General features: G+C 34.4%; 1 protein-coding gene across 1 annotated transcript; it reads left to right on the top strand.

Annotated features, from left to right (window-relative positions):
• The first annotated feature begins 10,896 nt into the window (after positions 1-10,896).
• On the top strand, positions 10,897-15,623 carry LOC120070601 (uncharacterized). Its single transcript, XM_039022414.2, has 6 exons — positions 10,897-11,382; positions 12,456-12,590; positions 12,727-12,814; positions 13,424-13,518; positions 13,854-14,021; positions 14,833-15,623. Exons 1-6 carry the CDS (start codon positions 10,935-10,937, stop codon positions 14,991-14,993), a joined length of 1,095 nt encoding a protein of 364 aa, XP_038878342.1. The 5' UTR covers positions 10,897-10,934; the 3' UTR covers positions 14,994-15,623.
• The last annotated feature ends 8,333 nt before the right edge of the window (positions 15,624-23,956 follow it).

Below are 23,956 nucleotides of genomic sequence, written 5' to 3'. Positions count from 1 at the left end.
AAATATGCTTGTCTTATGTTATGTGTTAATCTCCATGCATCGGAAGTCATGCGTTGGACTAAAGAATATATAATGTGCGTTTAAGCACGTATGCAATGACCATGCATTCCTATCATAAGTTTTCTTACTTTATCGCCAAGTATAACGAGAACACAAGTTTCTCGGGATGATCCGAGGTCAAACACGGGGACTTGTACTCAATAATGTTTGTGAAGTGATACATTTGAGGCAATGAATCAAAGTAAAAAAACAGAAGTTAAAGGATTATGCACTGCTCCTACTCCTAACTAAATAGATTTAACAATGGAAGTTTAACTATGAGAATTGGTAGAGATGCAACAACTGTTAACGCGTCATAAGGTTCATTATATTAGGTCGCTCGAGTAATCCTAGCTCGCCATACTAACGCATCGCACACCTCTCGGTGGCCAGTCGCATGCCTATATTTCTATAATGCATGGTTGCATCAAGCATAAGATCGTTCTTATCTCTAGGAGCGAAGCTTACCTTGCTTTAGGTATTCCACTACTTACCCTCTCGGGCATTTAGTTGCAGCTAATCAGCTCAAAACAAGTGTTATGACAGCCTCACACCAAGCGAAGATGATTAACTCACTATACTCGCGCAACACACACCTCTCGGTATGTTGCTACATGCGTCATATCTCTAGGCTGCATGAATGAGTATGTAACTGTCTTCGATACTTAACTAAACAATGAATGTAGACGATGATAAGGAAAAAGAAGATGATGAAGATGGTGCTGAAGGAACTAAGAGATGCATTGATTACAAAATGTATTAATGTCTTAAGCCAAAATGTAATACAATATAGAGATAAGAGGAGAGGTGGAGGGCTAGATGTAACAATCTCTTAATTTTCATCCGAAATGCGTCAAGGCTTACGGTAGTGCCATGGATGTATGGTGGAGAAGTCTCTTTCGAGCTCTATCTCTGGCGTAACTCTGGTCGTCACTCGGAATGGGCTGTGGAGGTGAAGAATCCTTAAAGAAAATATTGTTCATGCTCTCATCTATAATCACAAGGATTTGCCTTAGGGCAAAAGCTCGAATGGTTTGAAGTGAAGATCCAAGGCTCTATTTATAGAGCTCAAATGCCGACAATAAGAATGATTGCGTTCTGATTCACTGCTACCTTTGTCACGGTATGGGAAATGTCAACATCACCTTATCTTGTTGATACTCCCAAGGTATGCATTTAAGCTTGTTTCTCCTTAAGTGTCAATGCATTCCACCCACTTGGCAATCAATCTTCCATTATGATGATCACTGGGGACGCAACATTCCATGCGGAGAACTAATCTTTATGAACCTTAGCATGCGTTTATTCTTGCGGCGGACTAAGGTCGACGCACGTGGTCAATCCCTGCAATGGCTGCAAAAATAGACGCTTTGATGCATAATAATTCATGATATAAAGTTTGTGAGGATTTCTGATGCTAGTCGACGCAAGCTTACTTTTTCACATGAATTCTCGATATTATTGACACATGTTTTTCTTGTTAGCCCTCATAATTCTAAGCAAAATGCTACAATAGCTTGTATTTCTACAAGTTACCACACCCCAAACTTAGAACTATGCTTGTCCTCAAGCATGTCTTATACTTAGAAAATTCAAAATTTATCCTTTGGCTTTCCCTTTGCGTTGACTCACTATTCAAAATATAATTCACTCATACCCCTAACCTTGGCAGCAACACTCTCCTCAACTTTGGCTACTTCTTCGAAGAGATATCTTCTAAGTTTAATTATGGCAAGCCTCTGCTCAAAGACTTTTTACTCATTTTAGGCAACTTTGCTTTTAGCTTTTTACAATGCGTTCGTTTAATACGATTCAAAGCTTCGTGATACATTATTGAATTGGGGCATTGAACCTGATTACGCTCTTCGTTTTGGCTTACCCCCACGGGTGTCATGCGGGCATCCAACTTCGGTTGCGTGCCATATTCAACTCGACTCTTGTCTTAATTTGGGTTGCGCCAGATAGAGGAGTTATTCGTATGCGTTGATTCTGGCCACCTAATTTTGTTTTGGCTTAACTGCACGGGTGTCATGCGAAATATCCAACTATGGGTAAGTGTCTTTCACAACTTAACTTTTATCAACTTGGGTCTCTTCCTTACGCTAACAGTGGAGCTTTTATTATGAACTTTTTCTTTTAATTAATCACCGCAATGTGATGGATGCATTTGCCCGGACCACTGCCATCCCCAAATTTAGAGATTGGCAGGGTCCTTGTCAAAAAGCTAAAAACAAACTTATTTAGGAATGTGGTAAAAGATGTTTGAGCAGAGGTTTGCACGTAATAAAACTTACGACTGTCAAACCTTGAAGCAGTTGCTAAGGTGAGGTGAGTCCTGTGGCGTTAGTTAGTGGATATAGTGAATTATAAGTGTTATCGTGGATGATAATCTTTCAATGCAAAAGAAAGAAAATGGTCACAAGAGAATTTCATAAGGATAACGCGTAAAAGATAACAAGAAAAGATCCTACGAGCAGAATATCAATTGTGTCAATACTTTAGAATTCATGCGAAGGACATAGCCATGTGTTGAATGATGGAGAGGACTCTTCCGTTGAAACCACACACCAAGAGGAATTATTATGGCACCCATAAGGAGTGAACGTACACAACATCCAGGAAAAAAAATGCAACTCCAAAATGACAATAATCAAATAAATAAACTAAGTTATCTAGGAAAGCAAAGTAAAAATGGAGTAGAAGACGTCCCTGGAGAAATTGGAATGAAGCTACCTCAAGGAGTCTTCCACGCAGGAGATTGATCTTGACTGCTTAGGTCAAGAGACTCGTTATCCTGACCATTCGAGCTTCCAGCATTTGTTGGCTGCATGTTGGTTAACATGCTCCTAAGACTGCTTCTAGCTTGTGCGACAGATAGTTTTTCTATCTCGGGGTCAATATTGACTTTCGGCGCATCACCTTCACTCAAATATCGTTTGCAACTTGGTCGCACAAGCTACAATATGCCCAGGATCAAAAGGGGTGTCTGCGAAAACACAAAACTTAACGAACTATTAGTTGTCAAGTCCCCGACAACGGCGCCAAAAACTTGTTGGTTGGAAAGGGAGGAGAGGAAAATATGCTTGTCTTATGTTATGCATTAATCTCCATGCGTCGGAGGTCATGCGTTGGACAAGAGAATATATAATATGTGTTTAAATATATATGCAATGTTTAAACATATATGCAATGACCATACGTTTCTATCACAAGTTTTCTTACTTTCTCGCCAAAGTATAACGAGAACGCAAGTTTCCCGGGATGATCTGAGGTCGAACACAGGAACTTGTAACTCAATAATGTTTGTGAAGTGATGTGTTTGAGGCAATGAATCAAAGTATTAAAAAAAAAAACAGAAGTTAAAGGATTATGCACTACTCCTACTTCTAACAAAATAGATTGAAAAATGGAAGTTTAACTACGAGAATTGGTAGAGATGCAACAACTGTTAACGCGTCATAAGGGTCACTCGAGTAATCCCAGCTCACCACACTAGTGCATCGCACATCTCTCGGTGGTTAGTCGCATGTTTATATCTCTATAATGCATGGTTGCATCGAGCATAAGATCGTTCCTATCCTTAGATACGAAGCTTACCTTGCTTTAATGTGTTCCACTACTTACCCTCTCGACATTTAGTTGCAGCTAATCAGCTCATAGACGAGCATTACGATAGCCTTACACCAAGCGAAAAGGAATAACTCATTATACTGGTGCAACGCACACCTTTCGGTGTGTTGCTACATGCGTCATATCTCTAGGCCGCATAACTGAGTATGTAACTGTCTTCGATACTTAACTAAACAATGAATGTAGACGATGATAAAGAAAAAAAAGATGATGAAGATGGTGCTAAAGGAACAAAGAGATGCATTGATTACAAAATGTATTAATGTCTTAAGCCAAAATATAATATAATACAGAGATAAGAGGAGAGGTGGAGGGCTAGATGTAAGCAATCTCTTGCTTGTCATCCAAAATGTGTCAAGGTTGCTGGTGGTGCCATAGATGTATGGTGGAGAAGTCTCTCTTGAGCTCTATCTCTGGCGTAACTCTGGTCGTCACTCGGAATGGACTGTGGAGGTGAAGAATTCTAAAAGAAAATCTTGCTCATGCTCTCATCTGTGATCATGAGGATTTGCCTTAGGGAAGAAGCTCAGATGGTTTGAAGTGAAGATCCAAGGCTCTATTTATAGAGCTCAAACACTTACAGTAATAATGATTGTATTCTGACACACTGCTACCTTTGTCGCAGTATGGGAAATGTCAGCATCACCTTGTCTTGTTAATACTTCTAAGGTATGCGTTCAAGCTTGTTTCTCCTGAAGTGTCAACGCATGCCACCCACTTGGTGGTCAATCTTCCATTATGATGATTAATGAGGATGCAACATTCCATGCCGCGAACTAGTCTTTGTGAATCTTAGTATGCGATTATTCTTGCGACGGACTGAGGTCGACGCATGCGGTCAATCCCTGCAATGGCTGCAAAAATAGACGCTTTGATGCATAATAATGCATGATATAAGGTTAGTGAGGATTTCTGATGTTGGTCGACGCAAGCTCGCTTTTTCACATGAATTATTGGTATTATTGACACATGTTCTGCTTGTTAGCCCTCATAATTATAAGTAAAAGGATACAATAGCTTGTATTTCTACAAGCTATCATAGCCTAGGAGTCACAAGCACAGCAAGCATATAGAGCCCAAATATCATCTCATCCGCAAGATTGTGCATCGAGGAGATGTTATGGTCATGAAGATAGCTTCGGAGCACAACGTTGCTGATCCATTTACAAAGGCTCTAACGGCTACAGTTTTTTAGGGTCACCTACAGAACATGGGTCTACGGGAAAAACTGCGGCTGGACGAGGGCAAGTGGAAGATTTTGTACTAGGTCTTTGTGCCCTAGTTTATTGTTTTGTATTTATCTTGTACACCCTACTAGTTTTAGGACAAGTGGGAGATTGTTGGGGTTAATGTCCTAAATCTCGTAGGGTCTTGTAGTTTGTAAACACATGTATGAACAAACGTTTGTGATATAATAATATGAGACATTTCATTCACTATTGTCTATGAAATATGAGATATTTTAGTTGCATTAACCACAAACCAATAAACTAAGATCATTGGTTATCGTTGTAACTTAAGCATGTATGTGGAGACATACAAGTGGATTGTGCCTAAAGTGATAACCTAAATGCTCTATAGTACATGGATAAAGGAGGGGAACCTTATTCTGGTGACACTACGGATGCGACCCACTGTGTAGATGTTACAAGTGTTGTAAAGTGATACAAATGATCTGATCCTGGTCATTCATGTGGAGACATGCAAGCGGAGTTATCATATACAAAGGAGTTTGTATAAGACCGGACACGAAATGTTTAGTCTCGTTATATAACGTCATTCATGAAGAGACTTCCATTTCACTAGGATGACCATAGGTAACATGACCTTAATCCTGAGTGAGTTGGGAACTCCTGGCTATGAGGGTGGTCATTTGATTTGCATGGGTGCAAGTGGCCAGATCACCGACTCAAACCCACTACTTTGGGGATTCTTCTGATTGGGGAGCTGGGAACTCAGCTACACAAGACGGAATTCACTCTTTTCCCGAAGCAGGGGTAAGTAGATAGATTGCTCCCTTAAGGGCTGATTCTGAGGCTTGAACAATGTGGCGTCACACCTTCTCATGGGCTGATAAGTGTTCACTTATAGTAGGACTATAATGTATTTTTCATTAGAGGAATCGGTGGTACTTAAGGAGTTAGATGTAACTACATGGGCAAAACGGTAAATTGGCCCAGCTGTACTTACGAAGGATTTGTGAAGGGTCATCGTACTGTTGATTGGTTATATTCAATGGACATAGAAATATATATGTAGTACAATGAGTGCAGTTATCGGTCTTTAGTGGAGTACCCAGCAGTTAACGAATGATGAATTTCGTGATTAAAGAGTTTAGTCAGTTATTCACGTACCATTGGAGCTTTAAGCTACAAGTCCATATGATCCTCTTGGTAGCTCAATGGATTCATGTTGAAAATCAGTTTTTGGGTTAGCTTGAAGTGTTCAAATTAATAAGAGGTAATTTGATTATATATGATATAATTAAATTGATTCAATTATATGTGATATAATTGATTTGATATATTAGATACATTAATTGGATGACTTAATATAAATATGATTTATATTAAATGCAATAAAGGAGAAAAAGGACTATAGTTTAAATATTACATATAATGTGATATTAAAACTATAGGTTATAAATATAATATGATAAATTAGTTATTATATTTATTTGTAATAAAACAATTATGAGATAATTGTCTAGTTGGTTATTATTTTTTCCTTTAACCAACTTAGTGGGAAATTGTGATCGGTTATGGTAACTGATGGATAAAATGAAAAATCGTTTTCATTTTTTAGATAAGTGATTGATAATCGGATGCACAAAAGAAAATAGCTATACGATAACTTGAGTGCATAAACGATCGTGCATGGAGTTTGTTATACGATAGACACTCATTACTAAACGATCGAGTACCCAGTGTATACGATAGACTTTTGTTATCTCTCACTTACTCGATCGTCTATACGATCTGTCAATTCCTCCTTCCCTCTACCAAATCCATACAGAATCCACAACTCCTGGATTCTTACATAGAGAATACCAAGGTAGCCTCGTGGTGGTGTCTGCTTGTTGTTTGAGGGTTGAGTGTTATTTGCTCCTGTTCGAAGAGATTGTTGAGGCATGACGTTCGTGCTGTTAGATCGAGGAAAACAAGAAGAAAAGTTCTTCAAGGGTAAGTTCACTCGATCTTTTAATATTTTTCATTGGAAGCATGCTGTAATTTCAAGTTTATACATAACTATTGTTGTTTGATTATAAATGTGTATGTTCTGTCACAATGGGGTTTGGAACGATCTTGCTTCCGCTCACTAGTTCTCTTTGTATATAGTTCATTCACTTTAAGTACTGCTAATCCTCTAATAAATCAATTTTATTTATGGTCTTAACATAAACAAAGTCCCTCTTGGGCCAGTGAGAGAGTGAGGTTGCATTGTTCAAGTCACGGAGTCAGCACTCAAGGGAACAATCTGTCTATTTTCCCTAAAGCCGACAAAGAGTAAATTTCATCTCGCGAAACTATGTTCCTAGCTCCTCACTCATTATCATTCCCAAAATGGTAGGCACATTGAATCAGCAGTGAAGGTCATTCTCATCCATACAAATCAAAGAACAACCCTTATGAATAGGAGTACTCAAGATTAAGATCGAGTTATATGGTTATCGTTTGAAGTATAAATCTCTTCAATTAATGGTGTTATAAAGAGAGATCATCTTTTGTGGTTCGAATAAAGAGAGATTGTCTTTTGTAGTTCGATCTTATACAGACTCACTGTATAGAATACCCCCACTTAAATGTCATCACATGAATGATTTGGATCAAATCGTCTGTAATACTTACAATTGTTGTAACATTTATAAAGTAGGTCGTATCCATAGTGTTACCAAGATAAGGTATCCAACCTTATCCATATTCTATAGACCTCTCAGGTTATTCCTTGAACACGATCTAGTCATATGTCAACTACATACTGTTTAAGTTACAATAAATAAATTTGGGTCTTAGTTTACTGGATTTTGAATTATGCAAAATAAAGTAAGAATACTTTATTAAATAAACACTTTATTTATTTATTAATAATTTATTTACAGATTTACACAGACTACGAAATTTAGGACATAAATTCTAATAGCCATATCAATATGAAATCCAATATTAGTCGACAATTCTAAAAAAAACTCAACTATAAATGCAAAACTCACCTGAAAATATCATAGCAATTGCCCGCAAAGCTGACGCAAACATCCTTCAACACGTTCATGTCACTGTAATCAATCACAAATGGCGTAGTTGCTGTTGCATCTTCTGAAGGAGGTTTGATCAAGTAACTTTTGGTTCTTAGGCCGTCGATGAAGGAAACCCATTCAGACCATGGGTGGTGTATGAGCATGAGCGGATTTAGTATGGTCTTAGGGGGCTCGAATCCCCTATCAACTTTATGCTCTTTATAATATATATATATATAAACTAACATAGTACCAATATTAGTAGTCGGCCCGGTAGTAAGTCTAATTTATAGCCCCCTCTAAACCTGGGTTTAAGTCCCTTTTTTTCATTTATTTTTTTGGATTTCCTTCCTTAACAACCTTTCGATTATAAAGCCCTTCGTAAACAAAATTACTGGATCCGCCACTGAGGGTGAAGTGTGTCCTTTGAACTTTACCGTGTAATAATTTAATCTTTATACTTTAAAATTTGTAACAATTTAGTCCCTACTGTACAAATTAATGTTAAGATTTAATGAGATTTATTGCATAAATAAACTGATAAACTAATTAGATACTCAATTTTGTTATGAAATACAGAGTCTACATCCTAAAATAATAATAATAATAATAAAAGACATCTAATTTTGATAAATTTGTTTATGTTAGGGACTAGATTGTTATGAATTTGAAAGTACAATGATTAAATTGTTGCATACTAAAATTCAAGGACTAAATTGTTACAAAATTGAAAGCATGAGGACTAAATCGTTACAAATCAAAGTTCATGAACTAAATTATTACTTTCATGAAAGTTCAGGAACCAAAAGTGTCTTTAAACTATATCATACTACATAATGCCATTAAATTTTGGGATGTTTTGATTTTTTTTTAGTAAGAAGATTCAAATCATAGACCTCATGGTTATTGACATAGTCAAATTTGTATTTTAATTGAGTCGTGCTCAATTTGATCGATGTGAGGTTAACTATTACAAATTTGTACTACTTATCTCAATGTCTAATGTTCGATCTCCATTCTACCTATGGAAAAAATATATATATGACACCAAGAGTTTAAATTTTCACTTTTAACTCTTGGATTTTAAGATGGTTCCAAAAATTACCTTTGTACATTTTGTAACTAAGATAAAAAAAGATGAGCATAGTTCAATTAATTTAGACATATACTATCAACCGAAAGATTTGAAGTTCAAATCTCTACTCCTATATGTTGAAAAAATAATAATATAAAATGCGTACTTGAAACAAAATTAGTATGAATTGATGTAAACTCTTTATTCTACGGATAATTCCATACATGATGTCAACGATATATTTTGAGTTGGAGTGGATTGTAAAATTATTATTCTATACCATTGAAATTAATTTGTACCTTATGTCCTTAAGATGGTTCCAATAGTTACTTTTGTACATTTTGTAACTAAGATTAAAAAAAATTTAACATAATTCAATTAATTTAGATATACACTATCAATGAAAAGATTTGAAGTTCAAATCTCTGTTAAAAAATAATTTACAATGCATATTTGAAATAAGTTAGTGTGAATTGATGTAAATTTTTTATTCTATGAGTAATTTCATACATGATGTCAGATGATATAATTTTAGCTGAAATGGATGACAGTAAAAAAAGTTATTATTTCATACATTTGAAATTAATTTATACCTTATGTTCTTGACATAGTTCAAATCGTTACGTTATTTTTATTAGGAGTGTTCAAATAATCTGATAACCTGAACAACTCAGACTACTCAACCTGAACAACTCATAGACTACTCAACCCAAAATGTGAATGGCGGATTGGGTTAGTTTTGTTATTGGGTTAGACTGAGCTAAACTTTTTTTTGTTGGGTTGGATTGGGTTGTGGGTTGACTAAAAAGAAATTTGGGTTGACCCAATCCAACCCAAATTTTATGTATACGAATAAAATATATACCTAATATATGTTTCTCTTTGTTTAAGGTTTGATTATTTTGTGTTGATTAATGTGTGAATTTTTAATATTTTTTTCTTTTAAGATTGTTATGATATCTGTCTTTGTCTAAAGTTTACAATAAATATCACAAATATTTGGTATTTAGTATTTGAATTTTATGAGATTTTAGTTATTAGTCATTTGTTGTATATAAAATTACATATTTTTAATTAAAAAGGAAAAAAGAAGTTATATCTCGACAACCCAACTTGAATTTTAAGGGTTGGGTTGGAGATTTTTTGGGGTCTTTTGGGTTGTCAATCCAATCAATCCAAATTTTTGGGTTAGTCCAAAAAACATCTTCAATCCAACCCGAGTCAACCCATGTACACCCCTAATCTTTATCATAAATCAATCACTTTTTGGGATCAAATGTTTTTACATTAATAGTATAAAATATAAGAATTTCAAATAACAAATAATCAATTGTTAATTTATGGGTAAATTATAAGAAACAGGAAACATAAAATACTTAAACCCAAAGTGAGTTTATGTCCGTAGTAATTGGCATGACATTTTTCTCTAAAAGTCAAAGTTCCATCTCTATGCCTGTAATTGTTGTACTAGAAAAAGAAAACACAAACGTTACATAAAGTTCCAAAGATGTTCTTACGACTATTTATTATTTTATAAATAATTTGATATATCAATTTGAATTTCTTTTAAAATTGATATAAATTATATTATTTTTATATTTTATTTTTCTCAACAAAATAAAATATCATAATCTAAGATTTTTTATAAAATAAATATTAATTTCAATTTCAATTTGAATATATTACTAAAAAATAATTAGGATTATGATATAACTAAAAATATACGATATACATAATTGACACAAATATTTACACTTTATAGCAAAAAGTTCAAAAGTGCTTTGTATTTTTAGAATTTTTTCCTTTTATATAAATATTTTTCAATATTTTATTTTTATTTTTAAAAAGATATCTTTATTTTAATTATATAATACAAATGAACATAAATATATATATGTAAAATAAAATAAAAAGAAATATGACAAAAAAATAAAATGGTGATACCTCCTGAAATTCATGTTTGACATCCAAAGTTCTCTAAAACGTAAAACCATTCTCAATCTCTCTTCTTCCTCAAAGATCTGTTCTCTCTTTTCTCCATTCCACACCATGAGAAGGTCTTCCGCCATAGCTTCCACCTTCCTCTTCCGCTCAATCTGCACCTCTCATGCCGCCGGTGCCCTTTCCGCCTCCGCCACCTCCAATCACCGTCTTCTCCAAGCCGCGCTCTTCAGTTCCGGCCCTCACCCCCACCGCCGCTGGTTATCCTCTCTCCTCGATTCCGTTACTGGTAGCTCTACTCGAGCTCTGTCGCTTGGCGTGGTTGGGGCTGTTGCTTCTTTAGCCGCTGCTGTTTCCATGTCCCAGGAGGTTTATGCGAAGGAGCCCTTGCGCCAGGAGTTGGTTCCTAAGGAGGTCGTGCTCTATCAATACGAAGCCTGCCCGTTTTGTAATAAAGTTAAAGGTGAAGTTCTTAATTTATTGTTCTTGTTGATCTCAGTCTTCTGATTGATTTAGTGGATTGATGAATTTGTTGAGAGGGATCTTGGGGAGGGAGTTCGGGTTTATTTATATGATGCGACTAGATAAACATTGTGCACTTTCTTCTGCTGAGGTGGGGGCAATCCAATTAAGGGTCTTAGGGACATCTGAAATTATAATGAGCAACAACACATTTTGCTCTTTTCAGGATAACCAATTTTGATTTTCTTTTGTGTTCTCTACTTATAAGCGTGAGCTTCCAGAACTAAATATACGTGACTGTTTTGGAGCCCAACATGAGATGGTATATCCTCACATCCTATATCATCTTAGTGTTTGGAGATCTATTATTCTATTTCACCGATTTTAATTGTTTGTGGGCCCATTTTCGGAACGTGTTTTGTATCTCACAGTCATTTCCTTTGTGTATTGTTTGTCATCTCAATGTTTGAACATACTCGATCATACTTGATTGTTTATACTCGATCAGAACTCTCAAGACATCAGAATTCTCCAGATATCAGAACTCCTCACATCCTATATCATCTCAGCGTCCCAAATAGCTCCTTAGTAACTTTGTTATGTCTTCTAAAAGCTTTCTTAGACACTGATAATATAAAGTCATTCTTGCTACTCGACTGTTGATTTCTCTGCTTCAGATTGACACATCATCCTTTCTTTTTCGTTTTGGCTACAATATGAATAAATTTTAGGATTGCATTTGAGAATGGTTAAGGAGAGATGAATTGTCTACGAAAACTGTGGTAAGTGTATGTATCTGCTGCTGAACTTCTCCAGGCAACATCTGGGTTGAAGTGTTTTATTGGATCCCAATCCAATGAAGTCTTGTAAATTTTTAATCTACTTATTTTCGTAATCATGGTGAGACTGCAAAAGAAAATAAAATTGTATGTGGTTTCCACTATATTGAGATTTAGTCTTTTTTTTTAACCAAAAACTGCAAATTCACTATGGCCATAATTGTACTTTTCAAATCCCTCTACATGGTTTCATGCTCTCGTGCACTTAATGACGATGTTTCACTTTCGATCTCAGCTTTTCTTGACTACTACGATGTTCCGTACAAAGTTGTCGAGGTTAATCCATTTAGTAAGAAAGAAATTAAATGGTCGGATTATAAGAAGGTGCCAATACTGGTGGTTGATGGTGAACAGTTGGTTGACTCGTCAGGTACTATTTCATTATTCTGAGTGTTCTTTTGAATATTTGAAACAGCAAATGTCAGTTTTGTCTAGGCAATTATTTTACAAGCACATTTAATTTCGTGTTATGTATATACTAACTCCTGGCAATGGCATTACTGCAGCCATTATCGACCAGTTGAGCCAGAAGGTTCTGTCAGATAAGAATGCTTCTTCCGTGTCTGGAGATGATGAAGAGACAAAGTGGCGTAGGTAGTTTCTTACTCAGAGAACCTCTTTTCCAAATTTCTGTTCGTCAAATAGTTTGAATAAAGATTACTCTCACTTTTCCATGCAACTGAATTTCATATATGAACTATTTATTTAAGGGGGAGGGGAAGGGGGGATTGATAATTGTTTATCAGGTCCGTCCACTTATGTCATTATGATCATATCTTGATTATACATACACCCTGTGTGAAGTAGTTTTATATCATCTGAATGAAAAATTGTGATAGAAGAGCAGAGGCTACGCATGTTCTGCACCTTGTTGTGATATTAGTATTACGCACAGGTCAATCTGGAAGCCTAAGCTTAAACCAGATGCATGTTTTTGTTCCTTGATCCATATTGCATACTTTTTAGTATCATGCAAGTCAATTTTTGATAATATATTTCTTGAGTTCAACAATTGTAAGGAGGGGATTGAACTATTGACCTTTGAAATGATAATTGATGCTTGAGCTATGTTAGTAGGGGCTCTTTTTAGTATATTTATTTTATTTTAAGTGACCATTGTATTATTAGCATTAGTTTTATGAAATCTTTGGCGATGCTTTTCATTTGTTTAACTTTCTGTACTTCTCATGGTTACTGATGCAGATGGGTAGATAATCACTTGGTACATGTGTTATCACCAAACATATATCGAAATACTTCCGAAGCTCTTGAAGCATTTGACTACATTGCTAGTAATGGTATGACCTAATCATAGATTTTTTACTGAAATGTTCTGCTTAACAAACATATCTTAATGTGGATTGAGGATTTTTCATTCTTCATTGGCATTATATTCGAATCCACTTTTGTTAGACTTTAATTTCTATAAATCTTTATTTATATGGATAACAATTTACACTGTAGCTAGTTTCTGATTATGTTAGGAGATTAACTTCTTGGTTTGAGAATTCAATTATGGTTTGATTCTCATTCTCATTGTTACTTTATTTTGATTTAGGCCCTTGTTAATATCTATTGAGTTTGTTAAGCTATTATTTCATACATCCGCCTCTCTTGTGAACCTTATTCTTAGGTAATTTTGGCTTTACTGAAAAGATTACTGTAAAGTATGCTGGAGCTGCTGCTATGTACTTCGTGTCGAAGAAACTAAAGAAGAAATATAATATTACCGATGAGCGTGCAGCATTGTATGAAGCAGCAGAAACGTGGGTAGATGCTTTGGCCGGACGGGACTTCCTAGGTATGTACTTTTGATTTTATTTTTTAAGAAACCGGGAAGTGCATTCAACAAAAAAGAAAAAATACAACTAAGGGGAGGGGGAAGAGAGAACTCCCTTCCAAGGGAAGCTACTTAAAAAAAAAAAAAAAAAAAAAAACTTTCCAATCTGTGGAGTAATACCAGAAGAGGATAATTGAGCTGTACATTGCTACAGAAAAAATTAATAGGCGAGAACTTATCTTCAAATATTCTATGGTTTCTTTTCATGCCAACAACTCCACAGACGTGTCTTTTTTACGCACATACTACTGTAAGTTGTAGTCTTGTGGACGCTTTTTATTTTTATAATATTTTAAATTTTCATGATGCTTTTTTTTTCATGAGATGAATTGTTAGACTCAACTTGAAAAAAGAGAACTTTTTATTTTGGTGCTAATGCAGTTTTAAAGCACCCCCTTCAACATGACTCTTCTTTTTTGTTTTGAAAAACTAACCGTGTTTCCCACAGCATTGCTTCATTGCTCTAGGCTACATCTTTGTCTTGTTAAAACTTAAAAGCATTTTAGAAAGAAGAAAGAGAGAAAGTAAGAACCACCCCTTGTTTGTCTGGCCATTTTTCTACCAAAAATGGGAAACAAGTTGATATCAAACTCATCCCTTTTAAAAAGAAGAAAATGAAAAAGGAAGTTTGGGACAAATGTTTAAGGCTTTAAAATGTCGTTGGGTTTTCAGAATCAACTTTCCTTAATAGCAACACTTGAGGATATAAACAGTTCTGTCAGTTTTTTCTTCCATGACATGAATTTCAATGGTTCTTGTTTTGCATTCTTAGGAGGCTCAAAACCTAATCTAGCTGATCTTGCGGTGTTTGGGGTGTTAAGACCCATCCGTTACTTGAGGTCTGGTAAAGACATGGTAGAGCACACACGGATCGGTGAATGGTATACCAGAATGGAGAGCAGTGTTGGAGACTCCTCCGGGATCAGATCTTAATCTCTCCTGTTATCAAATCTCATTTTCTGGGCATTGGTTATCCTGGAAAATTCACTTTTTGTTCACTAAATTATCTCTCTTTGTGGGTACACAAGATCTATATGTGCAAATTTTGATATTGCAATTGATTTTTTTAGAAACTACCATTGTCATTATTACCATGAGAGATGGTGTCATAAATATCAGAGTAATAAAATGAATACTTTTTTTTTTGGGGGGGGGGTTTTACTGTAATACTTGTTGAACAGAGTTGCAAGAGAGAGCAGAGAAAACTTACCATTTGGAGAGGAGCCAGAATTTGAAATGGAAGTACAGAACTCAACGTATGGAGTAGATTTTCCCACAGGAGAAGGCAATTGAAACTCCCTAATCATACCAAGCTTTTATTTGTTTTTTTTTTTTTTTTTTAAATTCTCTTTTGTTTGTACTGCATGATGTGGATGGATATATGTTGAGGATTGTGATTTGTTGAAAATATTTTGTAAGGATGTGATATAACCTCCTGTGCTTTGTTCAAACTATGGCATTAATGGCCTCTGTTTGAATACTCTATTTGAATTCTCTGTTTGAAACTTTCAATGTTGTACATGAAGGATTTTAGAATACAAGCTTGTTTTTAGTTGTTATTCACATAGATGGTTGGAATTTTAATCTCCCTCTTCTCGAGAGTTAATTTGTCTATGTTTGTTGTATAAAGTTGAGTTGAGTTGGTAATTATTATCTGTGTTTAGTGTGTAGAGTTAGTTTGAAAGTTTGTATTTAGGTGCAAAGTTGAGTTGAATTGAATTGGATTGGATTGGTTTTTTATTTTTATTTTTATTATTATTATTATTATTTTGCTTTGCTATTGTTTATTAATTTTCAACTATATACCTATTTTCTCCACTCTTTTGTGACATAAACTGGAAAATCTCAATTTGTAAAACGAAGTCGATTCTTTTCAACGTATTCTTTTAAAAAACTTTAAAAATTCTAACTCTCCTCAATCTGTAAAACATATCATCAAAATACATGTTATATTGCTGCTCAATTACTTATAAATTGGTATATTGTATGTATGTATATTGAACCTTGCTAACTTAACATTATTATTTAACATATTGTATACATAAATGTTGAAAAACTGGATAACTTAACGGCTTATGTTTATATAATATGAATTGTATATGTGAAACTGAAATTGTACATAGAATAATTACCTTTTATTTTATAATGATGGTAAGAATGTGATAGTGTAGTATGATTACATTGTTTTATATATCACAAAAATTATGTCAAACAACCGACCATGTGACCATTCCATAAAATATATGTTTTCGGGTTGAAATATTAGGTGGTCAGTCTAGTGGGTTCGAGCAAGTAGATGTATGCAGTATCGTAGTTATTTCTCTTCCAATGGTGTTTCTATGCCAATTATATCAATTAGGTCACATCTGTCATCCCCAGCCAGTCCTTCAATGCCAAATATGGCATGTACTACCTCCTTCCGATCCATCTCATATTTCTCAGTTTGCTACGCAACGAGTCTACCTACGTACGTTGACTGCATATCAACGGTTGATCACATGATGTTGATCATTTCATTCTGAATGTTAGTTGTTTCCTCTTACTCCCTCTGGATGGCTTTGCCGATATGCTTGCTATGCCGATGGAAATATCTGGTACACTTATTCTTCCCGTGGACATATCTACTTGATCTCCTTCCATTGCATCCTCAGGTACCTGGGTTTGTTCAATCTGGGGTAGGGTATTATTGTGATCCTAGCTGAATCTCGTCCTCCATTTCCCGAAACAAATTCGACGCCATCATCACTAGGGGCTCGCAAGACTGGCCGTTTGCCCTGTCCTTCCCAAATACACTTGATAGTTCATCATAATGGGGGAATGACTTGTTCAATGATTCCTTCGCATTAGGATGACTTTGCACTGGTATATGGAAGCAATATTAAAAATTATACAAAAGTAGGTATGATGTAGATTGTTCATTATTTTAAAAAACTTACCTGAACCCAAATGTTGAAGATCTCCTTGTCCACATGAACGCACTTGAACTCCTTGTTCCATCCAAACCCTGACTAATTTAACATCTTTGAATATTATTTCTTCAAACTTCTAATCTTGCATTTGATGGTATTTTGGTTTAGGCCACACCCAGGAAACTTCTCTTCTATCATTCACTCCAAGTGTTGTTGATATCCCGATCGAAAAGTCCCATTGTTGGGCTTCCAATCGGACTCCACCAAAGAGATTAGGGCATTCACCAACCCAGCATCCTTGGCTTTCGTCCATGTGTGTTTCGATCTTTTTCCATCACCTACCATTCTAATTCATGCATGTATACGTCGTAAAGACATTATTCAAAATTAAACATTTTCGTGCGACATTTAAAAAAACCATGAAGTCAAATAATCGAATTAAAAATATTTACAACATAAATGAAGCACAGGAATTCAACAAGTAGATAAGATATTCAAGTATGTTTTTCTTCGTACACATAATCATGATCCTTGTCATTGGGAAAACATTTCGATAGACAAGTCAACTCTAAATTGGGTCCATTCGTCTGATGTCTTAATAAATTCAATATTCTCCCTCTCTATAAACAGAAGAAAAATTATTGTCCAAATGGCTCATCGAGTAAATAACCGATCCCCATTTTTCTTGTGATTAAGTTGTGAATCAGGCAACACAATTATCATTCGACATTGGACATGTATCGAGTAAAATGATTTGCCCCTAAGAATTGTCCATCGCCCCTTCAACGGTCTGAATGCCCGCTCAATAACATTTATTGTCGACGAATGCTTCATATTGAAAAATTCTCTCGGTGTTGGTGTGTTGCCCGCGCCATACCAGTTTGAGAGATGGTACAGTTCCCCTCTATACGGAGCCAAAAATCCTTCAACATTAGGGTAGCCAACATCACACGTGTAGTAGTATCTTGTACCATTTTTGGGATTGTAATATATGTCTATTAATGGATTAACTCAAGGTTGCTTATATACATTAGTGATTTTTATACCCTTTGGAACCCTCAGTCCGTGCGGTTACGCAACTGCATCCTTCAAGACCCTAGAGTCGGCGGCGAGCCCTCCCCTTTTGGTATAACAAAGATGAATTCTCTGTTCTGGTCACAAATCGCAAGAACATTTGTGGCAATTTCCCTCTTCCTCGTCCTATATCGGTGATCGATCTATGACACTAACATTCACTTTCACGTACGTGTCATCCAATGCACCCAAACAATTATGTTTAATTTGTTTAATCATGATAATTCAAGAAGATGTCAACACGATTTATTTCGGATGCATTAATATAATGATACTGGAATTTTTTTCTACCTTAAACCATTTCCATCGTCTAATGGTATATGCAATTATAACCAGTTCGAGGGTTTTCAACAAAACTGTGTGTAGCTATATTACTACTGAACTACATTGAAGTATCTCGAAACCGTCTCGCAGATCTCGAAAAATATGTGTGTACTACTCTATTCTTCACATCACGAGTAAAAATGTGTAGGAACATTGTCATCGTCTTCTCAATACCAATACATCTACCTGGCTCCAAACATCTCATAATTCTAATCATGTTGCACAAAATCATAAAACGTCCTTCTATCCATTCAAGTACTCTCACAACACGTCAAGTCACTCTCATAAATGAGGTGAAAGAACGTCAGTCGTTGAATTCAGTGTTTAACGTTCGTTGGTTATTGTTCTATCATTCTATTATTATTAAGCAACATTGCCAATGTCAATAATAATTGTCTTTGAGACTCTATAATACTTGTTATGATTTTAAACAGCTCCTGAATAGTCTCCATCTTACTAGGGTAAGGAGGGAAGTATGTAGATCCTAAAAAGATGAATTATGCTTAGATTTAGTGAACTTAGGTTTAGTTACAAAATGACAAGTCGTTACAACGAAGTACATCACTCATATCCTACTACGAACCGAGTATACATTACGATCATCCCAAAAGTGGAGCCTATTACAATTGCAATGGTTGTACTACATTGTCTTATACCCTGGTTAATAACTTGTCCAACGTGCATTGTACTGTAAGACCTATACGCATACTCCGCTTCATTGAATGTTTCATGCAACTTGTATAATGCCTCCTTGTACTTACTGACATGTCTATTACATTCGTGTTAGGATAGGTAGATCCCTAGGTTATGACCAAGGAAAACGACATAGAATTTGTGTTTTCCCATCTATCTACATTTTCAAAACATGGGCAGTCGTTACCAATAATCAGCGTTAAAGTGAATGGTTTTTCAGAGAGTTAGGATGCAGAGGTTCTAATGGATATGGTACGAGGGTTCTCATGCAGCCCTTTACTACCTATAAAAAAAATAAATTGTGCAACTAGATATTCTAGTTGACAAATTATAAGTATATTTACGTAATAATGAAACAAGCCTACATAAGTATTATAATAGTTGAGATTTTTGGATTTGTCTAAAATTTATTATAATAGTTGAGAACACATTAGCCTACAATTTAAGCATGATCCAAAGTTGGTTTGTAATGATAGTTTTGGGACTTAATAACATTACCTAGAACAACTTTGTGTAACTATATAATAAATATCACCTAAAAATGTAGTGTATATATATATATAAACAAGACACTACTTTCATATTGTAAAACAATTTAGACAATGTGGTTTTAGTCAAAATTTGAGGGTTACAATTTTGGAAAAAGTTATAAAGTGAAAGAAATATATACAAAAATATCAAAGTACCCAAAATTAATTCTAGGAAAACCCTTGTCATCTCACACCCAAAAAATAAAAATAAAATAATAAAATTTGATTTTTAAAAGAAATTTTTTTCTCATATTAGAAATTAACGGTTCAAAATTTAAAAATTTGATTCTTGTTAAACGCAATTTTAAGACATGTTAAAAGAGCAATTTTAAGACATTTTTCATTTTATTCCTCTGTTTTTATGTTAAAAAAGTACCAACTTTCGTTACTATGCTCATTCCTATACTTAGACTTTATTTGACGTGGAATTTATGTAATATTAGAAAATATTATATGTACTTTCCTTCAAAATCGATCTCTATTCATTCATATTTTTTTTGTGTTTACGGATATTTTAATGAAGATTAATTTTATGTATTTATAGCTATTCTTTATATAAATAAAAACAGATTTTCTAATCTATATACATTTGAAGTGTACTTTTTAATTTCACAAAAGATTGCCATATAAAATAAAATGAATATGGAATGCACCAAATTAAATTTATGAATAGAATTCTAAATTGAAATTTAGAGATTGAAAATTAAAACAAACCTCAAAATACTTATAACATATCAAAGTCCACAAATAAACAGTCCCCAACAAGTTCAACAAACGATAGACTATAATAAAGATCATTCCGAACATAAAACTTATGAACCTCAAACTAGTTCCGAAAGGTATGTTCAATTAGTTTAAGCCCTACACGGAAGAAAAATAAGCATAGTTAAACCATAGGGTATCATACCTTTGATTATGTTCAAAATGAATGAAGGTCGAGACAGTCCACAACTAGGGGAGTAGAAAAATCAGTTCAGGGCCTAACAAAAACACATAAATGTTAGCAACAGATCTTGCTTTCATTATAAAGAAAGAAGGAAGCATACCTTATATGGATGGAATAAGTTGAAGTTAAAGATGAAAAAAATGAAACAGAATATATTGCAATAGCTAAACAAAACACATGAGAATGTAAAATGGTATTTAAAAAAAAAAAAGTTGAAATGAAAAGTTTAGAGTAAGGACGTACCAACATAGTTTACTAGAGGAGGCTGTGGAAAAGTCTTAACAAATACAAGGAGGGTTTCAAGTATAAATAGATGATAGAATAAGGATGGTTGGTGAGAAAGTTAAGTACACTTAAGTGCACCTAACCGTAATAAGTACAAATAGTAAGTACAGTACATCCATAATAAAGAGAATCAACTCATAAATAAATAAATTAAGTAATGGTCAGGTCAATATTAATTCAGTGGTTGAGTTGAAAATGGACATAAATACAACATAATATCTCACACATGAATAGACATTATAATAAAGATTAGAATACCTCAAAATTGAAATAACTATTTCATTGGAACAAATCCAACTCCAAGCAAAGAAAATAAACAATTTCAACACTTGTAAAATTGAATTTAAATTTAAATATACGAAAATTGAATTTAGTTGAATACTGAAAACAATTTCAATGGAACAGAGAAAAAAAATCCATTCATCAGATGTAGAACACAAGATTGATTGAATATGTATGGAGGAAGAAATTATAAAGCAGTCCACAAAACATAAGGAAAAACATAAATGAACTAATTTTTTTAATCTAAATATCAAAATGAAATAAAAATAAGTTAGAAATCATACTCAAACATGAGTTTGTAGAGACAAATCAACATTGGCTTTTAGGGGGAAAAAAGATAGAAAACATACCTATCGTTAGGGTGGATTGCCACCCCACAAGCTCCAATAACATGGTCAGTATCCTCTACCAAGAATTTACTTGTCCAATTTTGATGGAAAGACATAAGAAAAACGACAAGGGAAGGATACGTGGTTTATTATTGAAGCGGCAAGAGAAAATCTAGAAGAAAAAAAATATGGAAGACAGTTATAAAACAAAACAGATATCAACAAGGGAAGGAAGAACAAAGACAAAGTAAATACAATATAAATTGATAACAAAAAATATAACCTAGTTGAGCCAGTGGAAACAAATTATAAGAGACTAATAACAATTTATAAGAGTAAACCCTAGTTAGTCACAAACATGCAAGCCAACATGATACCCAAAATAGAACGAAAGCTAAATTAGAACCGTCCAGAATCGAACAAAGTACAGAGCCAACAACAATCGAAAAATCAAACATGGAAGGACGAATAAAACATGAGGAAATCAAGATGACAACGTACAAATCTTCGGCGAGAAACCAAATATTCGAAAAAATAAATTAGATCTAAACAGTAAAAAAAAAAAACAACTAAATCTATTATAAAATCATTCATTTATACTAAAAAATAGTTAGATCTATACAAATATGGTTAGATCTACTGAAATATCGTTTAGAAAATTGTTCGTATCTACCCGATCTAAAAAATAGACATATTTAGAAACCAAATAAGAGAAACGTATCGTTGAGCAAGAAAATTCGAATATGGAATGAAGTATGAGAAGGATACAACTCATTCGAGCCGAAGAGAGAACGAAAAGATGAGATGAAGAAGACAAATCGAACGATGAAAGAAAAGAGAAGATGAGAAGAGAGAGACGTGAGAATGAAAACGCGTGATGGGAAGAGGGAGAGAGGAATGGGAGAATATAATTAAAACGCCTGAAAATGAAGTGTGAAATGAGGAGAGAGAAGGGTAAGTAAAATAGTGAGTTTAAAACCCACCGTTTTCTTTTAAGCGACAATCAAACAGGGTGTGAGATTTTTAAGCCCACCCAACCTAACTCCATGGAGGCTATCAAACAACCCCTAAATCATTTTTATCGACTAAACAAATATGTTGTCACTATGGACTAGAAATTAAATACAAATATAGTATAAATGTTATCGACATACTTAAGGAAGTATACTTAGGTTCCCAAGTTGTCTTACTATTGGGTTGTATGTCATAAAACTCGCAGTTTGTATTGTTAAACATATTCTATTATCAATAAAGACGTTATTGATGTCTATTCAATAAAACAATTGTTGAATATATAAATTGCACTTGTAAAAACCAAATTCAATAAACTAAAGATCCATGGTTATTATATGAATATTCGAACTTTATGTAGAGACGTAAGAGTGGATCAAGTTTAGTAAATAACCAAAACGGTCTATAATATATGAATAAGACTGGATACCTTATTCTGGTAACACTATCGGATGTGGCTTACTCTGTTGTCATTATAATTTGTTGTAAAGTGTTACAAGCGAAGTGATTCTAATTTGTTCATGTATCGACATGAGGAGCAGGGGCGTCTTATGGCAATGACTTTGCATAAGATCATACCAATAAATAAGTCACTCTTACTTTATAACGTTGTTTTCTGTTTAAGACTAACTATTTCAAATAGATGACTTGGGTAACTTAACCTTAATCATGAGCTAACTATGAACTGTTTATTTGGGATTATCCTTATATTTGCATGGGTGAGGGTTGACTCAACAGCGTCGGCTCAATAAGCCTCCCATTTCAGGGGTAAGACCGGGTAGATAGCTGGGGACATAAGGTGCAAGATGGAACTCACTCCTACCCGCTTTTAGGGATAGTAGAGAGATTGTTCCTTTAAGTGCTGACTTCGGGTCTTGAACAAGGGGCCCCACCCTCTCATTGACCTGAGAGGGACTCAATTTAGTGATTGGATCGCAAACCAACTGTTTATTAGAGGATCAGTGGGACTTAAGGAGCAAGATGTAATCTCAAGGATAAAACAACTATTGACTCAGACGTTATTACGAATAACTTGTGAAAGGTTAACTTACTAATCATGATTATATCGAGTGGACATAATGTATCTACGTGGAGGGGAGTGCAACTACTGGACTTTAGTAGAGTGACCCGGTAATTAATGTTGGTGGTTAATTAGGTTAGAGAGTTTAACTGGTTAATCTCGGATTGTTGGAGCTCGTGATCTGTAGGTCCATAAGGTCCCTCTACTAGCTCGTAAATCTTGGATTACTATATTAAAGGAATTTGAAGCGTTCAAATTCAAATTGAGAATTCAATTTGAAGTGTTCAATTAAGTTAGGGTTTGGATGATTATATTCGATATAATTAACATTTAATTTATCGAAATTAAACGTAATTGGAGAGTTTAAAATATTTAAATGTTGATTTAAATATTAAATACATGAATATGATTCATGTATGATATAGGTGTTTAATCAATTTAATATTTGATATTAAATTATTATTTAATTAATTAAAATTGTTTTATTAATTA

This window comes from Benincasa hispida, chromosome 2, assembly GCF_027475165.1.
Source record: "Benincasa hispida cultivar pf3 chromosome 2, pf3_genome.v1.1, whole genome shotgun sequence".
In the NCBI taxonomy this organism is placed as follows: domain Eukaryota; kingdom Viridiplantae; phylum Streptophyta; class Magnoliopsida; order Cucurbitales; family Cucurbitaceae; genus Benincasa; species Benincasa hispida.
The sequence above is the reverse complement of the archived record's forward strand: the minus strand, read 5'-3'. Positions and strand labels throughout refer to the sequence as shown.

Excerpts from the sequence above, each read along its gene's own strand:
- LOC120070601 (XM_039022414.2), top strand. The coding sequence starts at position 10,935 with ATGTTTGACATCCAAAGTTCTCTAAAACGTAAAACCATTCTCAATCTC. Across the intron at positions 12,815-13,423 it reads GAAGAGACAAAGTGGCGTAG|ATGGGTAGATAATCACTTGG; the intron begins GTAGTTTCTTAC and ends TTACTGATGCAG. Across the intron at positions 13,519-13,853 it reads TGACTACATTGCTAGTAATG|GTAATTTTGGCTTTACTGAA; the intron begins GTATGACCTAAT and ends CCTTATTCTTAG.